The 20,937-nt window shown below is 43.6% G+C and overlaps 1 protein-coding gene and 1 long non-coding RNA gene across 5 annotated transcripts; one reads left to right on the top strand and one right to left on the bottom strand.

Annotated features, from left to right (window-relative positions):
* Nucleotides 1-266: 266 nt before the first annotated feature.
* Nucleotides 267-15,642, top strand: LOC106613614 (mediator of RNA polymerase II transcription subunit 16). 4 transcript variants are annotated; one of them, XM_014216057.3, is made up of 16 exons: nt 267-518; nt 1,035-1,219; nt 1,404-1,508; nt 2,403-2,572; nt 4,237-4,518; nt 4,753-4,902; nt 6,294-6,399; nt 6,676-6,831; nt 7,179-7,399; nt 7,813-8,019; nt 10,860-11,070; nt 11,646-11,779; nt 12,049-12,241; nt 14,435-14,651; nt 14,894-14,977; nt 15,208-15,642. In XM_014216057.3, the coding sequence occupies exons 2-16, from the start codon at nt 1,078-1,080 to the stop codon at nt 15,332-15,334; spliced, it is 2,505 nt and encodes an 834-aa protein (XP_014071532.2). In that variant the 5' UTR covers nt 267-518; nt 1,035-1,077; the 3' UTR covers nt 15,335-15,642. The 4 variants fall into 4 exon arrangements, with proteins under 4 accessions (XP_014071532.2, XP_014071529.2, XP_082812874.1 ...); XM_014216054.3 differs by having other exon boundaries at nt 1,401-1,508; XM_082956748.1 differs by lacking the exons at nt 267-518; nt 1,035-1,219; nt 1,404-1,508 and adding an exon at nt 1,718-1,870.
* A 931-nt stretch (nt 15,643-16,573) lies between these two features.
* Nucleotides 16,574-20,824, bottom strand: LOC145858567 (uncharacterized). Its single transcript, XR_014378985.1, has 2 exons — nt 20,701-20,824; nt 16,574-18,765 (listed from the first exon to the last, which is right to left on the bottom strand). It is a non-coding gene; the product is annotated as an uncharacterized LOC145858567 (long non-coding RNA).
* Between the last annotated feature and the right edge of the window lie 113 nt (nt 20,825-20,937).

The following is a 20,937-nucleotide window of genomic DNA, read 5'->3' as shown; positions in this document are numbered from 1 at the left end:
ATATAAAAACACTGTTGCAGGCAACTCAAAATAGTTCTACATTCGCCGTAAGGGGTCCTACCGTACCATATTTGTGTTCATGGCTATAAGGTATCCATATTTTGTCAAAAGTTACATTTTGTTGTATTTTAGCTAACCTTAACCTAATTATCATAATCTGCTGCGTAAATTTCTTGTAACCTGCTATCAAAAGGAAAATATTGTGTTAATTTGACAAAAGCTGTATCTCTTCTAGCCATGACCCATATTTTGTTTTGTAGCAGGATGTTGTTGGATGGGGTGTATTCATTAATCATATTCCGTTGCAAAAAGTTTTGTCAAATTAACATCAGATTTGCAAACGTTTTGCAACGGAATACGACAACTGGGGAGGGACTTTTTGGACAATTTGTCCAATAGAAACTCTCGTTGAAAAACGTTTTACTTTTGGGAGTAAATGGTTTCCGTTGTAAAATGTTTTGCAACAGGATCGAACTAATTAATACACCCCTGATTTATTGCACAGTGCTAGATAGATGGTAAGGAAATACATTTTAAATCTCACCTACTAGTTCTATGAATAAGAGATGTACATTTAGCTAGATTATTACTATTTTATTAGAAGTTCGTCTAACGTAGTCGCTTCATGGTCAGGTTCTCTACATTTTACCATTGCTATATGCTATCTAGCTAATGCTAGCTTGCTAATCAGGATAATTATTTCTATAAACCAGCTAGTTTATGCATGCATCTAGCTAGCAGCTAATGCATATTAGCTAGTAAGCTTTATTACAACATATATTTACATTTGAGTTATTTAGCAGACGCTCTTATCCAGAGCAACCTACATGAGCATATAACGGTTAGCTAACTAAGTAACCTAACGAACTAATAAGTGACGATGTTAGAAGAATACGATTGCAAAGGTGATACAAGCAAATTTGACATGCAGGTAGCTAGAATTATGTCTCTTGCGTGTGTTATATCTGCAAAGTGTAGCCCAATGAAGCCATGCAAAGGGACTGATTAAACAACAATTTCTCTGATTGGACAAGGACTGAAAACACATGCTCAATCAGTGGACAAGTGTATGGCTGAATGATGGAAGTGGCCTATGTTTGTGAGTGGGAGAAGAGACCCAAGAGCAACCACTGTCCATCCATCCCACTGGTGTGTGCCTGGTCCTGCAGGAACCTAGTTGCCTTTACCACAGACCTAAAAAATGAGGAAGATGAGAAAGGTACACAGCTGTGCTTTTGGTACTGATCTTCTGACAGTTTTGATGTTGTTGTGCAAATCAAACAAATCCCATTGCCCGTATCAGTTTTGATCCTATAAACGGATATCATTTTGCATATGTAATTCAACGCCTAGTGACTTGATTAGCAGAACATGCACTGCATCAATTTGCTTTATTTCAGAAGTCAGTCATATGGTCCACATCATAGACACAGAGCACCCATGGGATGTGTACTCCATTTACTCTGGACATGCCGAGGTCATATCCTGTCTGGAGTGGGACCAATCAGGTGGGTCAACATAGTAGTAACACATTTACATTACATTTTACATTTAAGTCATTTAGCAGACGCTCTTATCCAGAGCGACTTACAAAATGGTGCATTCACCTTAAGATATCCAGTGGAACAACCACTTTACAATAGTGCATCTAAATCTTTTAAGGGGTGGGGGGGGGGGGGGGGGGGGGGGGTTAGAAGGATTACTTTATCCTATCCTAGGTATTCCTTAAAGAGGTGGGGTTTCAGGTGTCTCCGGAAGGTGGTGATTGACTCCGCTGTCCTGGCGTTGTGAGGGAGCTTGTTCCACCATTGGGGTGCCAGAGCAGCGAACAGTTTTGACTGGGCTGAGCGAGAACTGTGCTTCCTCAGAGGTAGGGGGGCCAGCAGGCCAGTGGTGGATGAACGCAGTGCCCTTGTTTGGGTGTAGGGCCTGATCAGAGCCTGAAGGTATGGAGGTGCCGTTCCCTTCACAGCTCCGTAGGCAATCACCATGGTCTTGTAGCGGATGCGAGCTTCAACTGGAAGCCAGTGGAGAGAGCAGAGGAGCGGGGTGACGTGAGAGAACTTGGGAAGGTTGAACACCAAATCCACCCTTAAAAGAATAATCCACTCAAACTATATATATATATATATTATTATTATTTTTAATTAGTCCACTGTTGATACGGTCCCAAAATGTTTGGATTCAACAATGAAGTTTTCAAGATATAGGTCTTTCAAAAAGCAAATTGCCACATAATCATGATGATGTGGCAAGTTATTGAAAAGTATTTTGAGTGGATTATTCCTTTAAAAGTGCAACTGCCCTATCAGTCCAGATGGACTAATGTGGAATGCCAGGAAGTGTCCCTGGTGTATTGAGTTTAAAGGTTGCATCCGTTCATGTGTCTTTGTGTGTTCCAGGTTCCAGATTGCTGTCTGCTGATGGAGACGGGCAGATCAAGTGCTGGGCGATGGCAGATCACCTGGTGAACAGCTGGGAGACTTCACTAGGGAGTGCAGTGGACGGAGACCCTATCATAGCTCTGTCCTGGCTGCATAATGGAGTCAAGCTGGCTCTGCATGTGGAGATGGTAATGAACCAGCTTATTCTCATATTCACAGTGTCTACCAGCTTTATAGACTGTTTAAGAGCGTTGGGCCAGTAATTGAAAGGTTGCTAGATCGAATCCCCGAGCTGACAAGGTAAACATCTGTCGTTCTGTCCCTGAACAAGGCAGTTAACCCACTGTTCCTAGGCCGTCATTGTAAATAATAATTTGTTCTTAACTGACTTGCCTAGTTAAATAAAGGTTTAATTAAAAAAAAATGAAACCCTTTACACTCGTACCTGTATACTGGTTGAAAATGGCAGATTTAGACACTGATAAGCGGCTAAATTGGAACGCAGTGGCTGTACAGTAACATGCTATACATGATGTCAGAGCTCAGGGTCTCCGCTTCACAGCTCTGTATGGGTTTTGACTGACAGCCGTTCTGAACATGAGCACTGCGCTTGACAAGAAGTTGCCCCCATTCCTCGCGCTAATTGGGCAACTTCTGCTAATGTTTTGTTGTCTGAGTGAGGGAAGCTGTAAATTACGAGGACTCAATGTATTTTGAAAGATGATACGTTGAGGATTATAATAAAAATCATACAAGCAAGCCAAACACCCGTGAGTCCAAATGTCCACTTCACATTTCCATATCATAAAACCTATGTAATACCCAGTGTCAATGTTTATGAATACAATGTTTGATGTACAGTTACAAGATGACATGGCTTTACATCCTACGTTGTTCTGAACAGAATGAGCCTATGTTTGTTGTATTTTGAAGAAAATTTGCCACGGACCCACACATCAGAATGCACTCATGACTCCATTCTATGCGCGCCAAAATTACGATCTGCTTCTCTGAATTGCCGTATGAAGCCTAACACTGTAAAATTGTATTTTGTCATGTTGGCAATAGAGAGAACTTTCAAATTATGCCCACCTGACCCAGATTGCGATTTATAATGGACCGTTTTTGGATTGCGTAAGCAACAACAGTAATTGTGTAAAGGCGGGAATGCAGGGCTGGGTTCACGTCAAAACAACTTAAAGTTAGGAGAGCTAAAAAAATGCACCTTATAGTTGAAGACTCTTCTTTGAGTCATAAAAATGCATTAAAATGACTTAGGAACTGTGCACACTTTGGAGAGGTGTGTGGCCACTTGGAAACACCAGTTAGACCTTTTTTTGCCTTATGTTGCACCTACTCCAAATTTTCCAAGAATATTCTTATTATGTTACTGAATGTATCCAGAGTATTTTCAGATTTCGTTATCAACAAATGCTGCAAAAAGTACAGTAAATGTAAAATGCACATAAAATCAACAGTGTAATGTTTGGATTCAGTCTTGTGTCAGGTGAACTGTTGTGTCCTCACCTTTAGTCTATTCTTTTCCCATAATCTCCTAATTGTTCCCTTTTTAATTTCTACAATGGTTATGCATATGCTTTCCATATTTCTTCTGTAAGAAACATTTCAATTTAGTCCTGTATAGGCTAATTCCCATGAGTTTAAGGGGTTAAAGCGCTTGAGATCTGCCAGTACTGTATATGCCATTATTTGGCAGGGGTGCTGTAAAATGGCTGTGTAGCACTGCATATAACAAGCATATACAGACATATCTGTAATTTGCCACTTAGTTTGTTGAAATGTGCTACTACCCACTCTCTCTCTACCTCTCCTCCAACGTTCCCCCACCCAGTCGGGCTCCACCAACTTTGGGGAGAAGTTTTCACGGGTCAAGTTCTCGCCGTCTCTCACACTGTTCGGGGGTAAGCCCATGGAAGGTTGGCTGGCAGTGACTGTGAGCGGCCTGGTCACGGTGTCCTTGCTGAAGCCCAACGGTCAGCTGCTGACAGCCAGCGAGAGCCTGTGTCGCCTGAGGGGCCGTGTTTCCCTGGCCGACATCGCCTTCACTGGCGGGGGCAACATCGTGGTGGCGGCAACGGACGGCAGTAGCTCCTCACCTGTGCAGTTCTACAAGGTATTAGCTAGCAATGATGTTACAACATAATTTTGTAACATTACTGGCTAACACCATAAGTGCTAGCCAGTCGTCGTGTCTCTGATAAGTCTGGCAAGCGGCACTGTACAAATGCTAATGCATTTTCTTTTCTTGTAAAGAGGGTTTAATGCACGATAATATGAAGTTTTACTCCAATGTAATTTATCAAGTAGTACTATTATTGCAATGCCATTATCGTGATCCTTACTCAAGGTGTGCGTGAGCGTGGTCAACGAGAAGTGTCGCATCGACACGGAGCTGCTGCCCTCGCTCTTTATGCGCTGCACCACAGACCCGGTCAGGAGGGACAAGTACCCGGCCGTCACACACCTCAAGTTCCTCACCAGGGAGAACTCAGAGCAGGTGAGAGACACACACTGTGAACACGTTGTCTTTCCAAGTGTCCTTTATTGGGAGTTCTTTCCAGCTTTATCACTTACCAGTACAACATAAACTCAGCAAAAAAAGAAACGTCCCTTTTTCAGGACCCTGTCTTTCAAAGATAATTCGTAAAAATCCAAATAACTTCACAGATCTCCATTGTAAAGGGTTTAAACACTGTTTCCCATGCTTCCTGTGGAACGGTCGTTAAGACACTAACAGCTTACAGACAGTAGGCAATTAAGGTCACAGTTATGAAAACTTAGGACACTAAAGAGGTCTTTCTACTGACTCTGAAAAACACCAAAAGAAAGATGCCCAGGGTCCCTGCTCATCTGCGTGAACGTGCCTTAGGCATGCTGCAAGGAGGCATGAGAACTGCAGATGTGGCCAGGGCAATAAATTGCAATGTCCGTACTGTGAGACGCCTAAGACAGCACTACAGGGAGACAGGACGAATAGCTGATCGTCCTAACAGTGGCAGACCACGTGTAACAACACCTGCACAGGATCGGTACATCCAAACATCACACCTGCGGGACAGGTACAGGATGGAAACAACAACTGCCCGAGTTACACCAGGAACTCACAATCCCTCCATCAGTGCTCAGACTGTCCCCCCCCCCCCCCCCCCCCCCGTTCAGGGACACATTTTTCAATTTCTGTTAGTCACATGTCTGTGGAACTTGTTCAGTTTGTCTCAGTTGTTGAATCTTGTTATGTTCATACGAATATTTACACATGTTAAGTAAGAAAATAAACGCGGTTGACAGTGAGAGGACGTTTTCTTTTTTTCTGAGTTTATGTATTCAAACAGTGTAGAGCATACTTTTGATTAAGGCTGGCACAATTACCGTATAACCGTGTGATGGACGGTTATGAATGAAGACCATCATGAAAATAAAATAAGTCATCAGCGTAAAAAAAAAAAACGCTGACTGAAGACAGGACAGCCGGACATTGGTGCGTTTGAGTCCGTTTCTGCAGTAACATGGACTCTACAGTAACTTGGACTCTACATCGTGATGAAACTTTGTTGCTCCTTGCTGAAACGAGCCAGGTGTTGTAGCTAACGAGTCTTTGGTTGCCTAGACAATGCCCCCCTCCCTGCAGCAGCAGCACATGCAGTCAGGAGTAGGAAATGTGCGTCTTTGAATTTATTATAATATTTGAAAATGTCTTTATCTCTTTGCTATTCGAACAGTTGCTACGGTGAACGCAGTCATTTGGCTGACCAATAACCAACATCCAAAAATCCAATACCATCACAGCCCTACTTTTAATGAATGATACAAAGTCCTGTTAAATTGCAGGGAGTGTTAACCAGTTGACTGAGGTGTGTGTGTGTGACTATGATATTAATACTCCTTTAGGTGCTGTTGTGTGCCTCCAGTCAGACGGGCAGCATCGTAGAGTGCTGGTCACTGCGAAAAGAAGGCCTCCCTGTTAATAACATATTCCAGCATCGCTCACCAGTAGGTAAGGAGGAGAACAACAAAAACCAGGAACAACTCTAATGGAAAATATAAGTATAGCTATAGGGGGTATCTCAATAGTTTAAAGTTGTTTCCAATCGTCCACTTTCTTTAAAGAGCTGAACAGTTGACAGTAAATTCTCTTTAGGAATCCTCCATTGTGTTTTCAGATCAATACAGTTTAAGGAAAGGAGACCAGTTAATGATTTCACAACTGAGGTGCCCCCATAAAGACACAGACACAACCCTTACTCACCCTTTTTCCTCTCCATCCCCACAGTGGGTGAGAAACAGCCGATGATCTTGAAATGGCGCATCCTCTCAGCCACCAATGACCTGGACCGCGTGTCGGCCGTTGCTCTGCCCAAGCTGCCCATCTCCATCTCCAACCCTGACTTAAAGGTGGCGTCGGACACAAAGTTCTGCCCAGGCCTCGGTAAGTGCCCAATAACCCATCATTGACCCTCCATATCTACTCTTGATTACTTCAGGTGGCAGCATACTCCTTTCCAGAATGTTGATTTGCAGTACTATTAAACCCACCAAAGAAGAAGTAATTCTATGCTCAAGAAACATGGTCGGGAAGTGGGAGCTACATTGAATGTGTCCCACACAACATAGTTGTATCAAGACAGACTGAAGTATAATGGCAGAGAAAGTGTGTAATGTTATACACTCACTGTGTTGCTCCTGTCTGTGTGTACTGCTGGTGTCAATGTCCACCTCTGAAGATCAATAAAGTTAATTACATTTGATGTGATTCTGTGTGGTGGTCCCTCCCAGGCCTGGCCCTAGCCTTCCACGATGGCAGCATCCAGATCCTCCACCGGCTGTCCCTCCACACTATGGGCGTGTTCTATGGCTCCTCCTCGGGCTCCTCCCAGCGGCCCGGGGAAGAGCCGGCCATCAAGCGGCAGCGTGCCGGCGGCCACACCGTCCACTTCAAGGCCCTGCAGTTCTCCTGGACCTCGCTGGCCCTGGCCGGAGTGGACAACCATGGCAAGGTGAGAGACGGTAGCACGAGTTAGCTAGTTGGAGCACATCAATCGTGCGTCAATGCGTTCAGATCCGTTGACTATGCAGGGACCTTAAAATTTCCCACACAGTACCATATCACCCTTTTATCTCGGTAGATGATAGTATTGCTTAGATGGCTCATGTTTAAAAAAAAAAAAAGGCAAAATATTGTATTTGTACCTTCAATGTCCCTTGAATGTCAACCAGCCATTGGCGTTAATAAAGCTTACAGCAGTGTGTGGTCTAAAGGCAAAATAAAATGTATCCTCTCTAGCAACAGTAAGCTATCCATATCCCTGTCCTTAATTCTGGTAGTCAGGCGAGCCCCCAGATATGAACAGCAACAAAAAAACTCCAGGCAAATTTTAGATCTCCGCTTTGGCTCTTTCCCCCTCCTCAGCTGCACATGATCCGTGTGTCTCCCTCCATGGGCCAGATGTTGGACATGAACACACTGCTGCGCCACCTGCTGTTCCTGCTGGAGTACTGCATGGTGACAGGCTACGACTGGTGGGATGTGCTGCTCCACGTGCAGCCCGGCATGGTCCATAACCTGGTGGAGAAGCTTCATGAAGAGTACATGAGACAGAACCAAGCCCTGCAGCAGGTAGGTGGACCAGGGTCGTGTTCAGTAGGGCACGCCGTAGTGAAATGTTATGCAACGGGAAATTTAAATATACACTCAATATACAAAATTATGTGGACACTCCTTCAAATTAGTCGATTCGGCTATTTCAGCCACGCCCGTTGCTGACAGGTGTATAAAATCGAGCACACAGCCATGCAATCTCCAGAGACTAACATTGGCAATAGAATGGCCTTACTGAAGAGCTCAGTGACTTTCAACGTGGCACCGTCATAGGATGCCACCTTAAAACCTGAGGACAGATGTTCCGCTAGCGGAACGCTTCGCCAAATATCCAATGGTAGAGCGTGGCGCGAAATACAAAACCTTAAAAATGCTATAACTTCAATTTCTCAAACATATGACTATTTTACACCATTTGAAAGATAAAACTCTCGTTAATCCAACCACGTTGTCCGATTTCAAAAAGGCTTTACAGTGAAAGCAAAACATTATTATGTCAGGAGAGTACCCAGCCAAAAATAATCACACAGCCATTTTCAAAGCAAGCATATATGTCACAAAAACCAAAACCACAGCTAAATGCAGCACTAACCTTTGATGATCTTCATCAGATGACACTCCTAGGACATTATGTTATACAATACATGCATGTTTTGTTCAATAAAGTTCATATTTATATCAAAAACCAGCTTTTTACATTAGCATGTGATGTTCAGAACTAGCATACCCACCGAAAACTTCCGGTGAATTTACTAAATTACTCATGATAAACGTTGACAAAATACATAACAATTATTTTAAGAATTATAGATACAGAACTCCTTTATGCAAACGCTATGTCAGATTTTAAAATAACTTTTCGGCGAAAGCACATTTTGCAATATTCTGAGTACATAGCTCAGCCATCACAGGCTAGCTATTCAGACACCCGCCAACGTCGGGGGAACCTAAACTCAGAATTACTATTAGAAAAATTGGATTACCTTTGCTGTTCTTCGTCAGAATGCACTCCCAGGACTTCTACTTCAACAACAAATGTTGTTTTAGTTCCAAATAATTCATAGTTATATCCAAATACCTCCGTTTTGTTCGTGCGTTCAGGTCACTATCCGAAGGGTAACGTGCGAGTGTATTTCGTGACCAAAAATGTCAAAATATTCCATTACCGTACTTAGAAGCATGTCAAACGCTGTTTAAAATCAATTTTTATGCTATTTTTCTTGTAAAATAGCGATAATATTTCAACCGGACAACGTTGTATTCATTCAAAGAGGAAAATAATAAAATGGCGAGGTCTCGTGAACGCGCATCTCCAGTCTCACTGTCCCCAGGCAGACCACTTACAAACTCTGCTCCTGTTATCTGCCCAGAGACAGGAAACGCGTCATTCTGCTTTCTGAAGGCTTTAGAGAGCCAATAGAAGCCTTAGAAAGTGTCACGTAACAGCACAGATGCTGTAATTTCGATAGAGATGCAACAGAAGGACAACAAATTGTCAGACAGGCCACTTCCTGCATGGAATCTTCTCAGGTTTTTTCCTGCCATATGAGTTCTGTTATACTCACAGACACCATTCAAACAGTTTTAGAAACTTTAGAGTGTTTTCTATCCAAATCTACTAATTATATGCATATTCTAGTTTCTGGGCAAGAGTAGTAACCAGATTAAATCGGGTACGTTTTTTATCCGGCCGTGAAAATACTGCCCCCTATACACAACAGGTTTTAACAACAAGTCAGTTAGTCAAATTTCTGCCCTGCTAGAGCTGCCCCGGTCAACTGTAAGTGCTGTTATTGTGAAGTGCTAATGTCTAGGAGCAAGAACTGCTCAGCTACCAAGTGGTAGGACCGCTGAGTGTTGTAACTCATAGCGAGTAAAAATCATCTGTCCTCAGTTGCAACACTCACTACCGAGTTCCAAACTGTCTCTGGAAGCAACTTCAGCACGTGAACTGTTCGTCGGGAGCTTCATGAAATGGGTTTCCATGGCCGAGCAGCCACACACAAGCCTAAGAACAACATGCGCAATGCCATGCGTTGGCTGGGGTGGTGTAAAGCTCACCGCCATTGGACTCTGGAGCAGTGGAAATGTGTTCTCTGCAGTTATGAATCACGCTTCACCATCTGGCAGTCTGACGGACTAATCTGGGTTTGGCGGATGCCAGGAGAACTCTACCTGCCCGAATGCATAGTACCAAATGTAAAGTTTGGTGGATTAGGAATAATGATCTGGGGCTGTTTTTCATGGTTTGGGGGAAATCTTAACGCTACGGCATACAATGACATTATTTCTGTGCTTCCAACTTTGTTGCAACAGTTTTGGGAAGGCCCAGTCCTGTTTCAGCATGACAATACCCCCATGCAAAATGTGAGGTCCATACAGAAATGGTTTTTCGAGCTCAGTGTGGAAGAACTTAACTGGCCTGCACAGAGCCCTGACCTCTACCCCGAGACAGGCCTAATCACCAAACATCAGTGCCTGACCTCACTAATGCCTTTGTGGCTGAATGGAAGAAACTCCCCGCAGCAATATTACAACATCTAGTGGAAAGCCTTCCCAGAACAGTGGAGGCTGTTATAGCTGCAAAGGGGGGACCAATTCCATATTAATGCCCATGAGTTGTTGAGTGAGATGTTTGACGAGCACATACTGTCCACATACTTTTGGTCATGTAGTGTATGTTCTTATCGGACAAATTTGTTAGTTGACATTTCAAAACACAACCCAGGGATCCCCACTGCAGGGCATTAGGTTTGACAAACTGAAATGTGTGACAATGAAGGGATGGAATTGTTTGTTTTTATAATATACTCTGGTGTGTGTCTGTGTGTGTGTGTGTGTCTGTCTGTCTGAGGTAGGTGCTCTCGACACGCATCGTCGCAGTGAAGGCCTCTCTCTGTAAGCTGTCGGCGGCTACGGCGGCGCGAGCCTGCGACTTCCACGCCAAGCTCCTCCTTATCGCCATTAGCGCCACCCTCAAGTCCCTGCTGAGGCCCCACGTCCTCAACACGCCAGACAAGAGCCCCGGGGATAGGCTGGCAGAGATATGCACCAAAAATACTGACACTGGTGGGAGGACTAGCATCACTACCATTATACCTGTATAATCAATGAATAGACGGATCCTACTTCGGACACCAATTTCACTTAAAGGTGCAATATGCAGGAATTTCCTGGTTGCTAAAATTCGAATATTTCAACCAATGTATAGTGTAGAGAATCATTGTACCATCTAAACTGCTGTGAAATATCTTTTCAATAACCAAAAATATTGTATTTTCAGCTGTTTTGAAGCTGGTGTACAAAACCAGAAGTAAAAGAAGCAAAAACTAAATTTAAGAATGGGAAGCATAGAAATGGCACACATAGAAATGACGCGGTAGATATGTTCTATGTGAATTTGGTCTGTTCGACCCAAAAAGTTACAAAATGTAGTTTTAATGTAAGGCTGGAACTCTTTTCAGTTTGTAACCGAGCTTGAGTTGTACATAGTGACCTGTTGTTATTGTTGACCAGACCGATTCTGTAGGCATAAGGCTGTGTTGCTGGCCCTCCTATCTGCTAGCTAGTACCTACAATTATGGGCCGTTTTATTTCAAGACGTCAGTGATTCTGGTGGAGATTGACCTTCCCCCTCTCCGTAGATATCGATAAGGTGATGATCAACCTGAAGACAGAGGAGTTTGTGCTGGACGGCCCCCCGCTCCAGTCTCTGCAGCAGCTCATCCAATGGGTGGGAGACTTTGTGCTCTATCTGATGGCTAACCTACCCAATCAGGTGGGTCTCCAGTGCACCACCATTTGTGTGTGGATTTACTCCTACATTTCCATTAACTCGAGCTATCGGTGTAGGCCTTTACACAACGTGCTGAAAAATTGTGCAACGCTCCAGAAACCCATGCTTACCACATTTGATATTAATGATATGATGTTGCATTGAAAGAATGTAGCGTTCTATCGAATGGTAGAGTTGGTGCCAGTATAGAGTGTGTGTCTGTGCTGTCTGTCTCTATCCGTCTGTCTGTATTAACCCGTGTCCTCTCTCAGGGCTCCATCGTGCGTCCCGGCTTTGGGTTCCTGCGCGACGGCTCGTCCCTGGGCATGCTGCGTGAAATGATGGTGATGATCCGGATCTGGGGCCTGCTGAAGCCTGGCTGCCTGCCCATCTACACGGCCACCTCGGACAACCAGGACAGCATGTCGCTCCTCTTCCGCCTGCTCACCAAGCTCTGGCTCTGCTGTAAGGATGGGGCGAACATGTGTAGCTGACTATGTGGATGCATGGGGTGTACACTACCGGTCAAAAGTTTTAGAACACCTACTCATTCAAGGTTTTTTTTCTGCGACGCGGCTTTCGAAACATATGGCCCTTCTCTTTCATCAGCCAGAAAGAATCCTTCAAATAAAAAACACACTTACTGTAGCAGTTTTTGATCCGTACAGACATGGGTGGCTGCAACCGACAAAACTAGACTTCCCGAGTTATGCTTGCACACGGGTGTTCGGAGCAGCTAGGTGGCTAATTAACCCAGGTGCTCGTCTCTCGTCTTCCGTAAGCAAGCGCTATAACATGGAGATATGGCCGTGTGGGAACCCTAACCCTATCAAGGTGTGTATCAATTTAACCTTTAGTTTTACTTCAATTTTTTAAAAAATTGCTTCCAAAACCGTACTGCAAGCGACGCGTTACTGTTCATATTGAGCGTCTAGGCTCTTAACAAAACTCCTCCCTACAGAAGACTCCTTCGTCCATGATCAAGGGCTACAATGAACATTGATTCTGGAAAATGAATGTTCAGTTTCTGTTGTGCGCGGCATTGCGGTACCACATACTACTAGTAGGATTTTAACCCCAGACTGTAATACTAGCCATCTAGTCTGCGTTTTATAAAAGTGCAATGAGCATAAAATACAGTTATATAAGGATTTGGCAACTCGTTCTTATTCTGAGAAATAAGGTAGGCCACTTGATTTCAACATCTGAACAAAGTGGACAGACTAGTGTGCTGTTCAAACAGTTGGAGAAGGACAGAGGGGTGTGTTCATAACAATTTGACTGTTCTGCCTTGTTAGCTAACAAATAGATCCAAGTTGGCTAGACTTTAAATAGAAAGATTAACTGGCTACTCGGTAGCATGTGGGCTTGTGCTTGAGAGGTTGTTTATGAGGTCTGTGTTCATTTTCTATAATGCCTGCTACAAGAAGTTGGACATTATTAGTGAATGTGCATTGTGCATGATTGTGGTTACATTTGTAAACAAAAGGGACAGACATGAAAACCAGATCAGTGATTATTGTAAAAATGATAAAATAATGTCATTTATTAGTGGGTCTTATGCTTGTCGAAGGGTTATATTTAGCCTAGGTGTCATTTCACAAGCCCTGAATTCATTTGATTATTGCTGACTGTTTAAAATGCAGTGTATTTTATTTTTAATTGGACAACTAGCTTATTTAGAGAACATTAAAAAAAAATCTAGTTATGATTTTAGGCCATATTGTCCAGCCCTAGTAGTCATCCAGGAACTGGGTTGGAGAGCCCTGCCCAATATCCAAAAGTATTCGGACAAATTCACATGTGTATTAAAGTTGTCAAAAGTAGCATGGAATGACTACATCAAGCTTGTGACTACAAATTTGTTGGATGCATTTGCAGTTTTCTTTGTTTCCGATTATTTTGTGCCAAATAGATGGCTCAATAATGAATTGTGAATAATGATGAGTGAGAAAGTTATAAATATCATACCTACCCCCCCAAAAAATGCTAACCTCCCCTGTTATTGGTAATGGTGAGAGGTTAGCATGTCTTGGGGGTATGATAGAAAATGCTAACCTCCCCTGTTATTGGTAATGGTGAGAGGTTAGCATGTATTGGGGGTATGATAGAAAATGCTAACCTCCCCTGTTATTGGTAATGGTGAGAGGTTAGCATGTATTGGGGGTATGATAGAAAATGCTAACCTCCCCTGTTATTGGTAATGGTGAGAGGTTAGCATGTATTGGGGGTATGATAGAAAATGCTAACCTCCCCTGTTATTGGTAATGGTGAGAGGTTAGCATGTCTTGGGGGTATGATATAAAATGCTAACCTCCCCTGTTATTGGTAATGGTGAGAGGTTAGCATGTCTTGATATGATCTTTGTGCCTCTAACTTTCTCACTCATCATCATTTCTCACTCACTCGTCACAAGCTTGATGTAGTCATTGCGTGCTAGGAATATGGGACCAAATACTACTTGGTAAAATGGTTCACACGATATAGATAACAATGCCCTCAAATGAAAGCTAACCTTCTGCACATTAACCTCATAGTCATTGTATCATTTCAAATCCAAAGTGCAGGAGTACAGAGCCAAAACAAAACGTGTTGCTGTCCAAATATTTTTGGACCTCACTGTATGTGTGCCTGTCCTTCACACATGTATGTCTCCAGCTCGGGACGAAGGCCACCCCCAGGAGCCTGATGAGCCACTGATAGACGAGTGCTGCCTGCTGCCCAGCCAGCTGCTGGTGCCCAGCATGGACTGGCTGCCCGTCAACGACGGCATCATCTGCAAGCTGCAGGGCAAGCAACCGCTGCGGCTGCAGTTTGGCAAGCCCTACAGCCTTCCGGTTCTCAACTCCACCGCCCAGGTGGAGATCTTCTCTAGGTGAGACCCACAGGAGCAGGCTAGCTGGCATTTAGAAAATGTTTTTTTAGGGTACCTGGTAGACTTTTTAGGGTTACAATTGGGGATAGTGACCAAGGCAGTAGCGCTGTACTATGTTGCGGCGAAAAATCTAAATTCACAGTTGTCATTGGATCACTATTTGGGGTCAAAGGTCAGATGAAGCTCAGCCTGCTATAAAGTTGAAAAAGTAACAGCCCATTTGCTAAAATGTGTGTTTCCAGGAGCCCAGGGGCCCAGAGGATGGATAATCTACGTTGTCTCCACATGGGAGTCTGCCCCACAGAGGAGAGCAAAGCCTGCACCCGGTCAGACACCACTTGCTCTTTCACCCACTCCCTAGCACTTGCATCTTTCCCTTATTTCTACCTTAACATTATATCATAACATCAGCATATCCCTCTACATGTAATTTTACACTTTAAGAACCTTTTTGTTGGTCCAAAGCAAGCAACAATTTGAAGATTGAATAAATATTGAAAAAGCAGGGTCGGGAAAAGACTCTCTCCCTATTTCTTCCTCTCGCTCTCCATCTCAGGTGTGGCTGTGTGACCATGCTCCGCTCGCCCAACAAGACCAACGCAATGAAGCAGTGGGAGCAACGCTGGATCAAGAACTGCCTGTGCGGAGGCCTCTGGAGAAGGATTCTCTCCACACTGTCCTGAGATCAGTCAACGGACAACTATTGACTCTGACAAGCCCATGGCAAACCCTGACTCTAGATCAGCCTTTGGAGTTTGGACAGTAGATTGCACAGCACTGCTGCCTCCTAGCAGATATCACGAAGGACAGATTCCATATCCAATATGATGAAGTATTGGATATCGATGCAGTTGTATTGCACATATCACCATTTGGAAAGGCTGTGATCATGCCATCATTGTTTCCTACCTGTAAGTAGGAACCACGTTTTTCCATGTCTCTTTTTATATTCAAACACGTGTCAAGAAAATAAAGCTTCTTGAGGACCTTACGGTTGAGAGGTGTGACTTTTCACTTTGAATCCTATTTGGACGCTTTTGCTCATATTTTCATGTAAATTGTGCATTGATGTCAATGGGAGATTTGCGCAATACTTAGGATTTGGCCCTTGGTGGTTTGTGTCAGATGTAGTTGGAAATTTGTGCCACATGGGGGCTCTAGACATCTCGTGTGTGTATAGAACCTAATCTGGTTTTAGTCCTGTCATGTGCACCAGGGATTAGATGAAGGAACTAATAATGCGTGGAATTAACTGAAGATGGTTTTATATCAAAATGAAGGGTTTTACTTCCCACTCCCAGCAGAGGTTCTGTTTAATAAAAAAGGACTAGAGATTTTTTCAAACACAAATTATTTTCTTTGAAGTCATATCTCAGTCCCTGAAATAGCTGGAATGAAATTGACTGTCTAGTCTGGCCAACTTTGAAAGATCTTGTCTAGCCAATTGAGGGTAAAGAGTGTCGGTTTTTATTTAAATTGACCAGAAGATTTAAACATTTCAAAGCATGATTTAAAATGTACTTTCATCTATATCATTTTCAAACACAATTTTGTCCAGGTCCAAGTGAAATGAGATTGATTTAACCAGGGAATGTCTCTCGATCAATTTTGAGAGAACTGCCTGTATTTCCCAATAGTATAAAGTCAAAGAAATTTGCACTCAAATTAATACTTCCTATGGACCACTGCTTTACATATTATCAGAAGAACCGCTTGGTTCACCCCATAAAACAAAAGAATATATTAGACGAACTCCCCTCTATATTCAACCACCAAAATAGCGCCTCCTACCATTGGCACACTGCCCACCTCAACCAAACCCCTTCAGGTGAACTCTGTGCCCTCCTGTCTTTCGCTCCGTTGTGGTTCTGTCACGAATTATGTCGTGGTGTTGCAGAGAGGAGGACCAAAATGCAGCAGAGTTGCGGATACTCATTCTTTTAATGGGAAAAAAACAAAAAGCATCCACAGGAAAAACAAAACAATAAATGACACTCACAACAGTGTAGCAGGCTCAATAACGCAGTGCTCACAAATAATCTCCCACAAAAGACAAACACACCCTACTATATGGGACTCTCAATCAAAGGCAAATAGACAACACCTGCCTTCAATTGAGAGTCCCAACCCCAATTAACCAAACATAGACATACAACCAGCTAGATCAACATAGAAATACATAAACAAGGAACAGTGCCCAAAAAACCCCAGAATACATAAATCAAATCCCCTACAACAAACACACCACCCCGAACCACATAAACCAAATACCCTCTGCCACGTCCTGACCAAACTACAATAACAATTAACCCTTATTCTGGCCAGGACGTGACAGGTTCGCTGCTTGCCCTCGCCTCATGAGGTCTCCACACAATCAGGTCACCTTGATGGGGGCACCTTTCTGAGATGGAAGCCAAAGGCCAATTTATCCTGTCTATCTCCTGTTGGACAATAAAGTTGTATTCAGTTCTGTTAATATATCTCTTAGAGAAATGAATGACCTGAGTGACTTAGTGAAGTTAATTATGGGGATAACTGGGTGTCTGGTATTAGGTGGTATAAAGAAGTGTGTATCTACAGTAGATAGTATCCATCCGATGTTCAGGGTTAAATTAGTATCATGGCCTTACAGCAGGTTGTAACATTATAGAATGTTCAGTGAGATACTGTATGTATTCTGTAGAACATATACAATGCTTTCATGTTGTGAAGTAGGACATTGGGTCAACTCAATTCATAATATTTTCATCTGCAACATTCGGGAACATTTGAATGCATCTCTTGTACAGGGCTGATTTTCCAGGGTTAAATGGACATCTGGAATCAAAAAGGTACGACATATGGTTCTCTATCACACAACTGGAGAACAGCCTCTCCATATAGTTGTGCCTCAGTCTGAAGTGTCAGGTAATACCCTTTAGGACTACTACCCTGCTCACCGTACTCAAAAGACCCAGCACAGAAGGGCTTTGACTTCTATTCCATTAGCCTAAGGGGATCCACTCATCCCATTTGACAGTTACTCTCGCTTCTGCAATAAGGTTACCAAAAGATACTGTCAAAGAGCATTAAATCGAGAGCTGCAGTATCTTTCATGTTGTAGCAGATACTGATATTAAGATCGTCAGACAGTTTCCTGGGGACATCGTAGGAAAGATAGGTTAAACTGAACAGATTTAGAATAATCTTCTTGGACTCCTAGGCCCACATACCAAGGTTGTAGTGTGTTTTATGGTCCCCTCATGATCTTGTTTTATACAGTAACAGTAGTGGAGAGTTTAGTCTCTCATCACTGACTATTAGAGGTTTTCCCCCGCAATTGCTACGTCCCCGTCACGCCAGGACAATCTGGTTGCCACAATGACGCTTTCTCAATATGGGATTTAGCTCGCCTGGTGTGCATTTTTGGAGCCATTCCATTTTCCCTCAAGCGTATATCCCGCCCACGTCGCCCGTCGGGCGACCTGAATCAAGTGCCCTTTAAAATCAGAGTTTTGAAACGCCAGTCTTGAAGTGCTGTAAATGTTGGTTGCATAATAGACGTGTGATTGAATTAGGCTTGATTGAAGTGAATGCTGGTGAGACTTGAGAGCACTTATAGGCTCTGGGTGGGAAGGCTCTTAACTAGCCCTTCTGAGGGTGGAGATTAGGCCTAACATTCAGGCTGTTTTATCCCAAAACTCTTTGATCACTTCCTTTCCTTGTCTCCTTTTGTTTGCGAACATGCACTCATAGGCAAAGGACTGAATTGTGTGCACAACATAGAAATTGAATAATACAAATTGAAAACCCTGACATTCCTCTCTTTTCTATTTTTCTCTTTCTTTCAAACCCTCCATTCCTCTTCTATACCAAGTCCTTTCAGATCAGGAGATAAGGAAACAAGTGGAATGCATTTCCTCTTGGGATGTAGCCATGCCTCCTGTTGGTCTCCCAGTGCCAGGAGTCCTCTGAAAGCTCAGTGGAGAGGAGAGACCAACCGAACTGACTGATTCCACTGACTGAGCAGAGCAGCCGATGGCACAGGCTGTGGCGGCTGGTGAGTCGTCGAGTGTAAGTTCATGCGAGGCAGCTGTTTCTTCTCGCCCTCTGTCGAGGCATCCGCGCAACGACTCTGCAGCGAGCGAGCCGAGGGAACAACGAGGGAAGAGGAGGGGGGAGGAGAGGGAAAAATCAATCACAATGCGATCAGTCAACGCAGGACCATAAACACTGAGAGAGAGGGCGAACGGGAGTGCATTTCCACCGCGTTATCGGCTTTTTTTAATCAGCTCGAGACGGATAGATCCTTTGGGGGTTCTTCCTTCTACAGTCGTGGGAATACAAAGGGTAGAAATTGGCAATGCGCTGTACTGAAAGAAAACACGCGTTTTGTGTACAACTGATAACTAAAGAAAAAGTGTTGAGGCAGCGGATGCCTCAACAGGGAATATTAGCCTTTATTTGCTGTGTTCTCAATTAAACATTAAAATGTTGAGTTGAGCTGCCTTCGTATGCCAGGTGGAAGACTGTACTTTCGTCTAGTCTATTCATTTAGGTTGAGATTCAGAGTCGGAATTGAGGATGAAATCCATTGAGGTTCAGAATCCCTTTTTTTTTCAAGGAAGGTCAAAACAGCAGCATACATGCATACAGTAACAGTGTGCCATAAGTCGTAGACAAATTCCCACTAGGTTTTCCTGGCCGGTGTCCCTTATTAAAACCAATGTACAATAATTATATTGTTGTAACAAAGGCCTTCAGGAATGTAGGCCGTGACACCTTTCACCAGGGAGGAATGGAGTGGACAATAACAAAGCACTTTTACATTTTTCTTTCCTTCTCCACATAAAGAGTAGAACTTTATACAGTCTCTCTCTCTCTCCTTCTAACTACCCCCCCAGTGATGTTTTCTGGGTAACACTTTAGTACAGCTGCCCGAAATAAGGATGACAACACATTCATAAACAATTCATTGCACCTTTCTACCTATATTTAAACATAAATGCTTAACCCAACGGCTGCTGGTAGGCACTGTGTAGTGCTCTTGCAAAGATCTAAATAATAAATAGACTAAATAGTAAATAGACTATTGGTCCAAAGAGGAATGTATCTGGTGTGGAGTGTAAGAGAATCCCAGCCTGGCTACTAGCAGCAGTAGTTAATGGCCCAGTGTTTGGTTGGATGAGACTAAACGGCTGGATGGAGCTCATTCATTAGCTGTCTGCCTCGCAGGCTGCCCTGGTGTGTGTGTGTGTGTGTGTGTGTGTGTGGCGTGGATACTTGTGTGTGTTCATGGGTGCATGTACTGTATGTATGTTGTTCCTTGGGGGTCCACGACAACCAACCGGTGACAGATGTCAATTAAAAATCCCCTTCATTAAGTGAGCCGAGATCCTCTGGCTTGGAATGATGACACTTAAACAACCTCCTCCATTCCCCAACTCACTGTTAGACATTTCCCTGTCTGCATTGAGCGTGGGTGTCAGTGCAGATATGAGGCTTTTCACACGGGCAGGCAGAGTGGAGCGATGCAGTGGATCACACCACCCGCCGTGACATTTTGGATCCATGTCCGGGTCCTGCTCACACGGTTGCTTACAATGTGGTGCCATTGCTTGCTCGGTGGAAATACTTGCTCATGTAGCACTGTGTTATGCTGAGTTTCCGGACATGTATATTATTAGTCATTTATGGCAGTGAGACTCCATCTGCTCCCTCCTGTTGTAATGCTAAGCTTGCCAGGGTCAAATGTGCACAGAAATTATGTTATTAAAGATAGATAAGTGTGCTCAAAGGGTATAGCCTACTGATCCCTGTAGCCTATAATAAGGACTATGGGGGATATAATGCAGGCACAGGTAGTGTCTAGGCTGCAATGCTGGTATATCATATTGTCCCCAAATAAAACCCACAGAAAATCCTGCAAGGCAGAGGCAAGAGGTGTAGGGCTAAGGCAAGCACAGCAGACTCTCCTGTGGACAATGCTGTGTAGCATGCAGGTGGTGCAGATTAGGAGGATGGATCGTTTTTCATTGAAAGGTAGTGAGTGAGTGTCTGCTGCAATTACCTGATTAGTGAGAGAATCTCTTAAAATGGACGTGCTGCACAGATGCCTGTTCGTGGTCCCAAACAAAGACTCCTTGAAGTTATTCTGGTTTAAAACTACAGCGCTGAGCAATCAAAAGAACACGAGGGAGAGAGAGAGTATGCATGAGGGCAGACTGACACCATGTGTCCCTAAAATGATGGTGGGGGAAGAAACCGCCTTTCTCTCGCATTGGCAGTAACACAAACACACACACGC

This window comes from Salmo salar, chromosome 10 (assembly GCF_965601325.2).
Source record: "Salmo salar chromosome 10, fSalSal1, whole genome shotgun sequence".
NCBI classification, from domain to species: Eukaryota; Metazoa; Chordata; class Actinopteri; order Salmoniformes; family Salmonidae; genus Salmo; species Salmo salar.
Note: the sequence above shows the minus strand (reverse complement) of the source record. Positions and strands in the feature narration are given on the sequence as shown.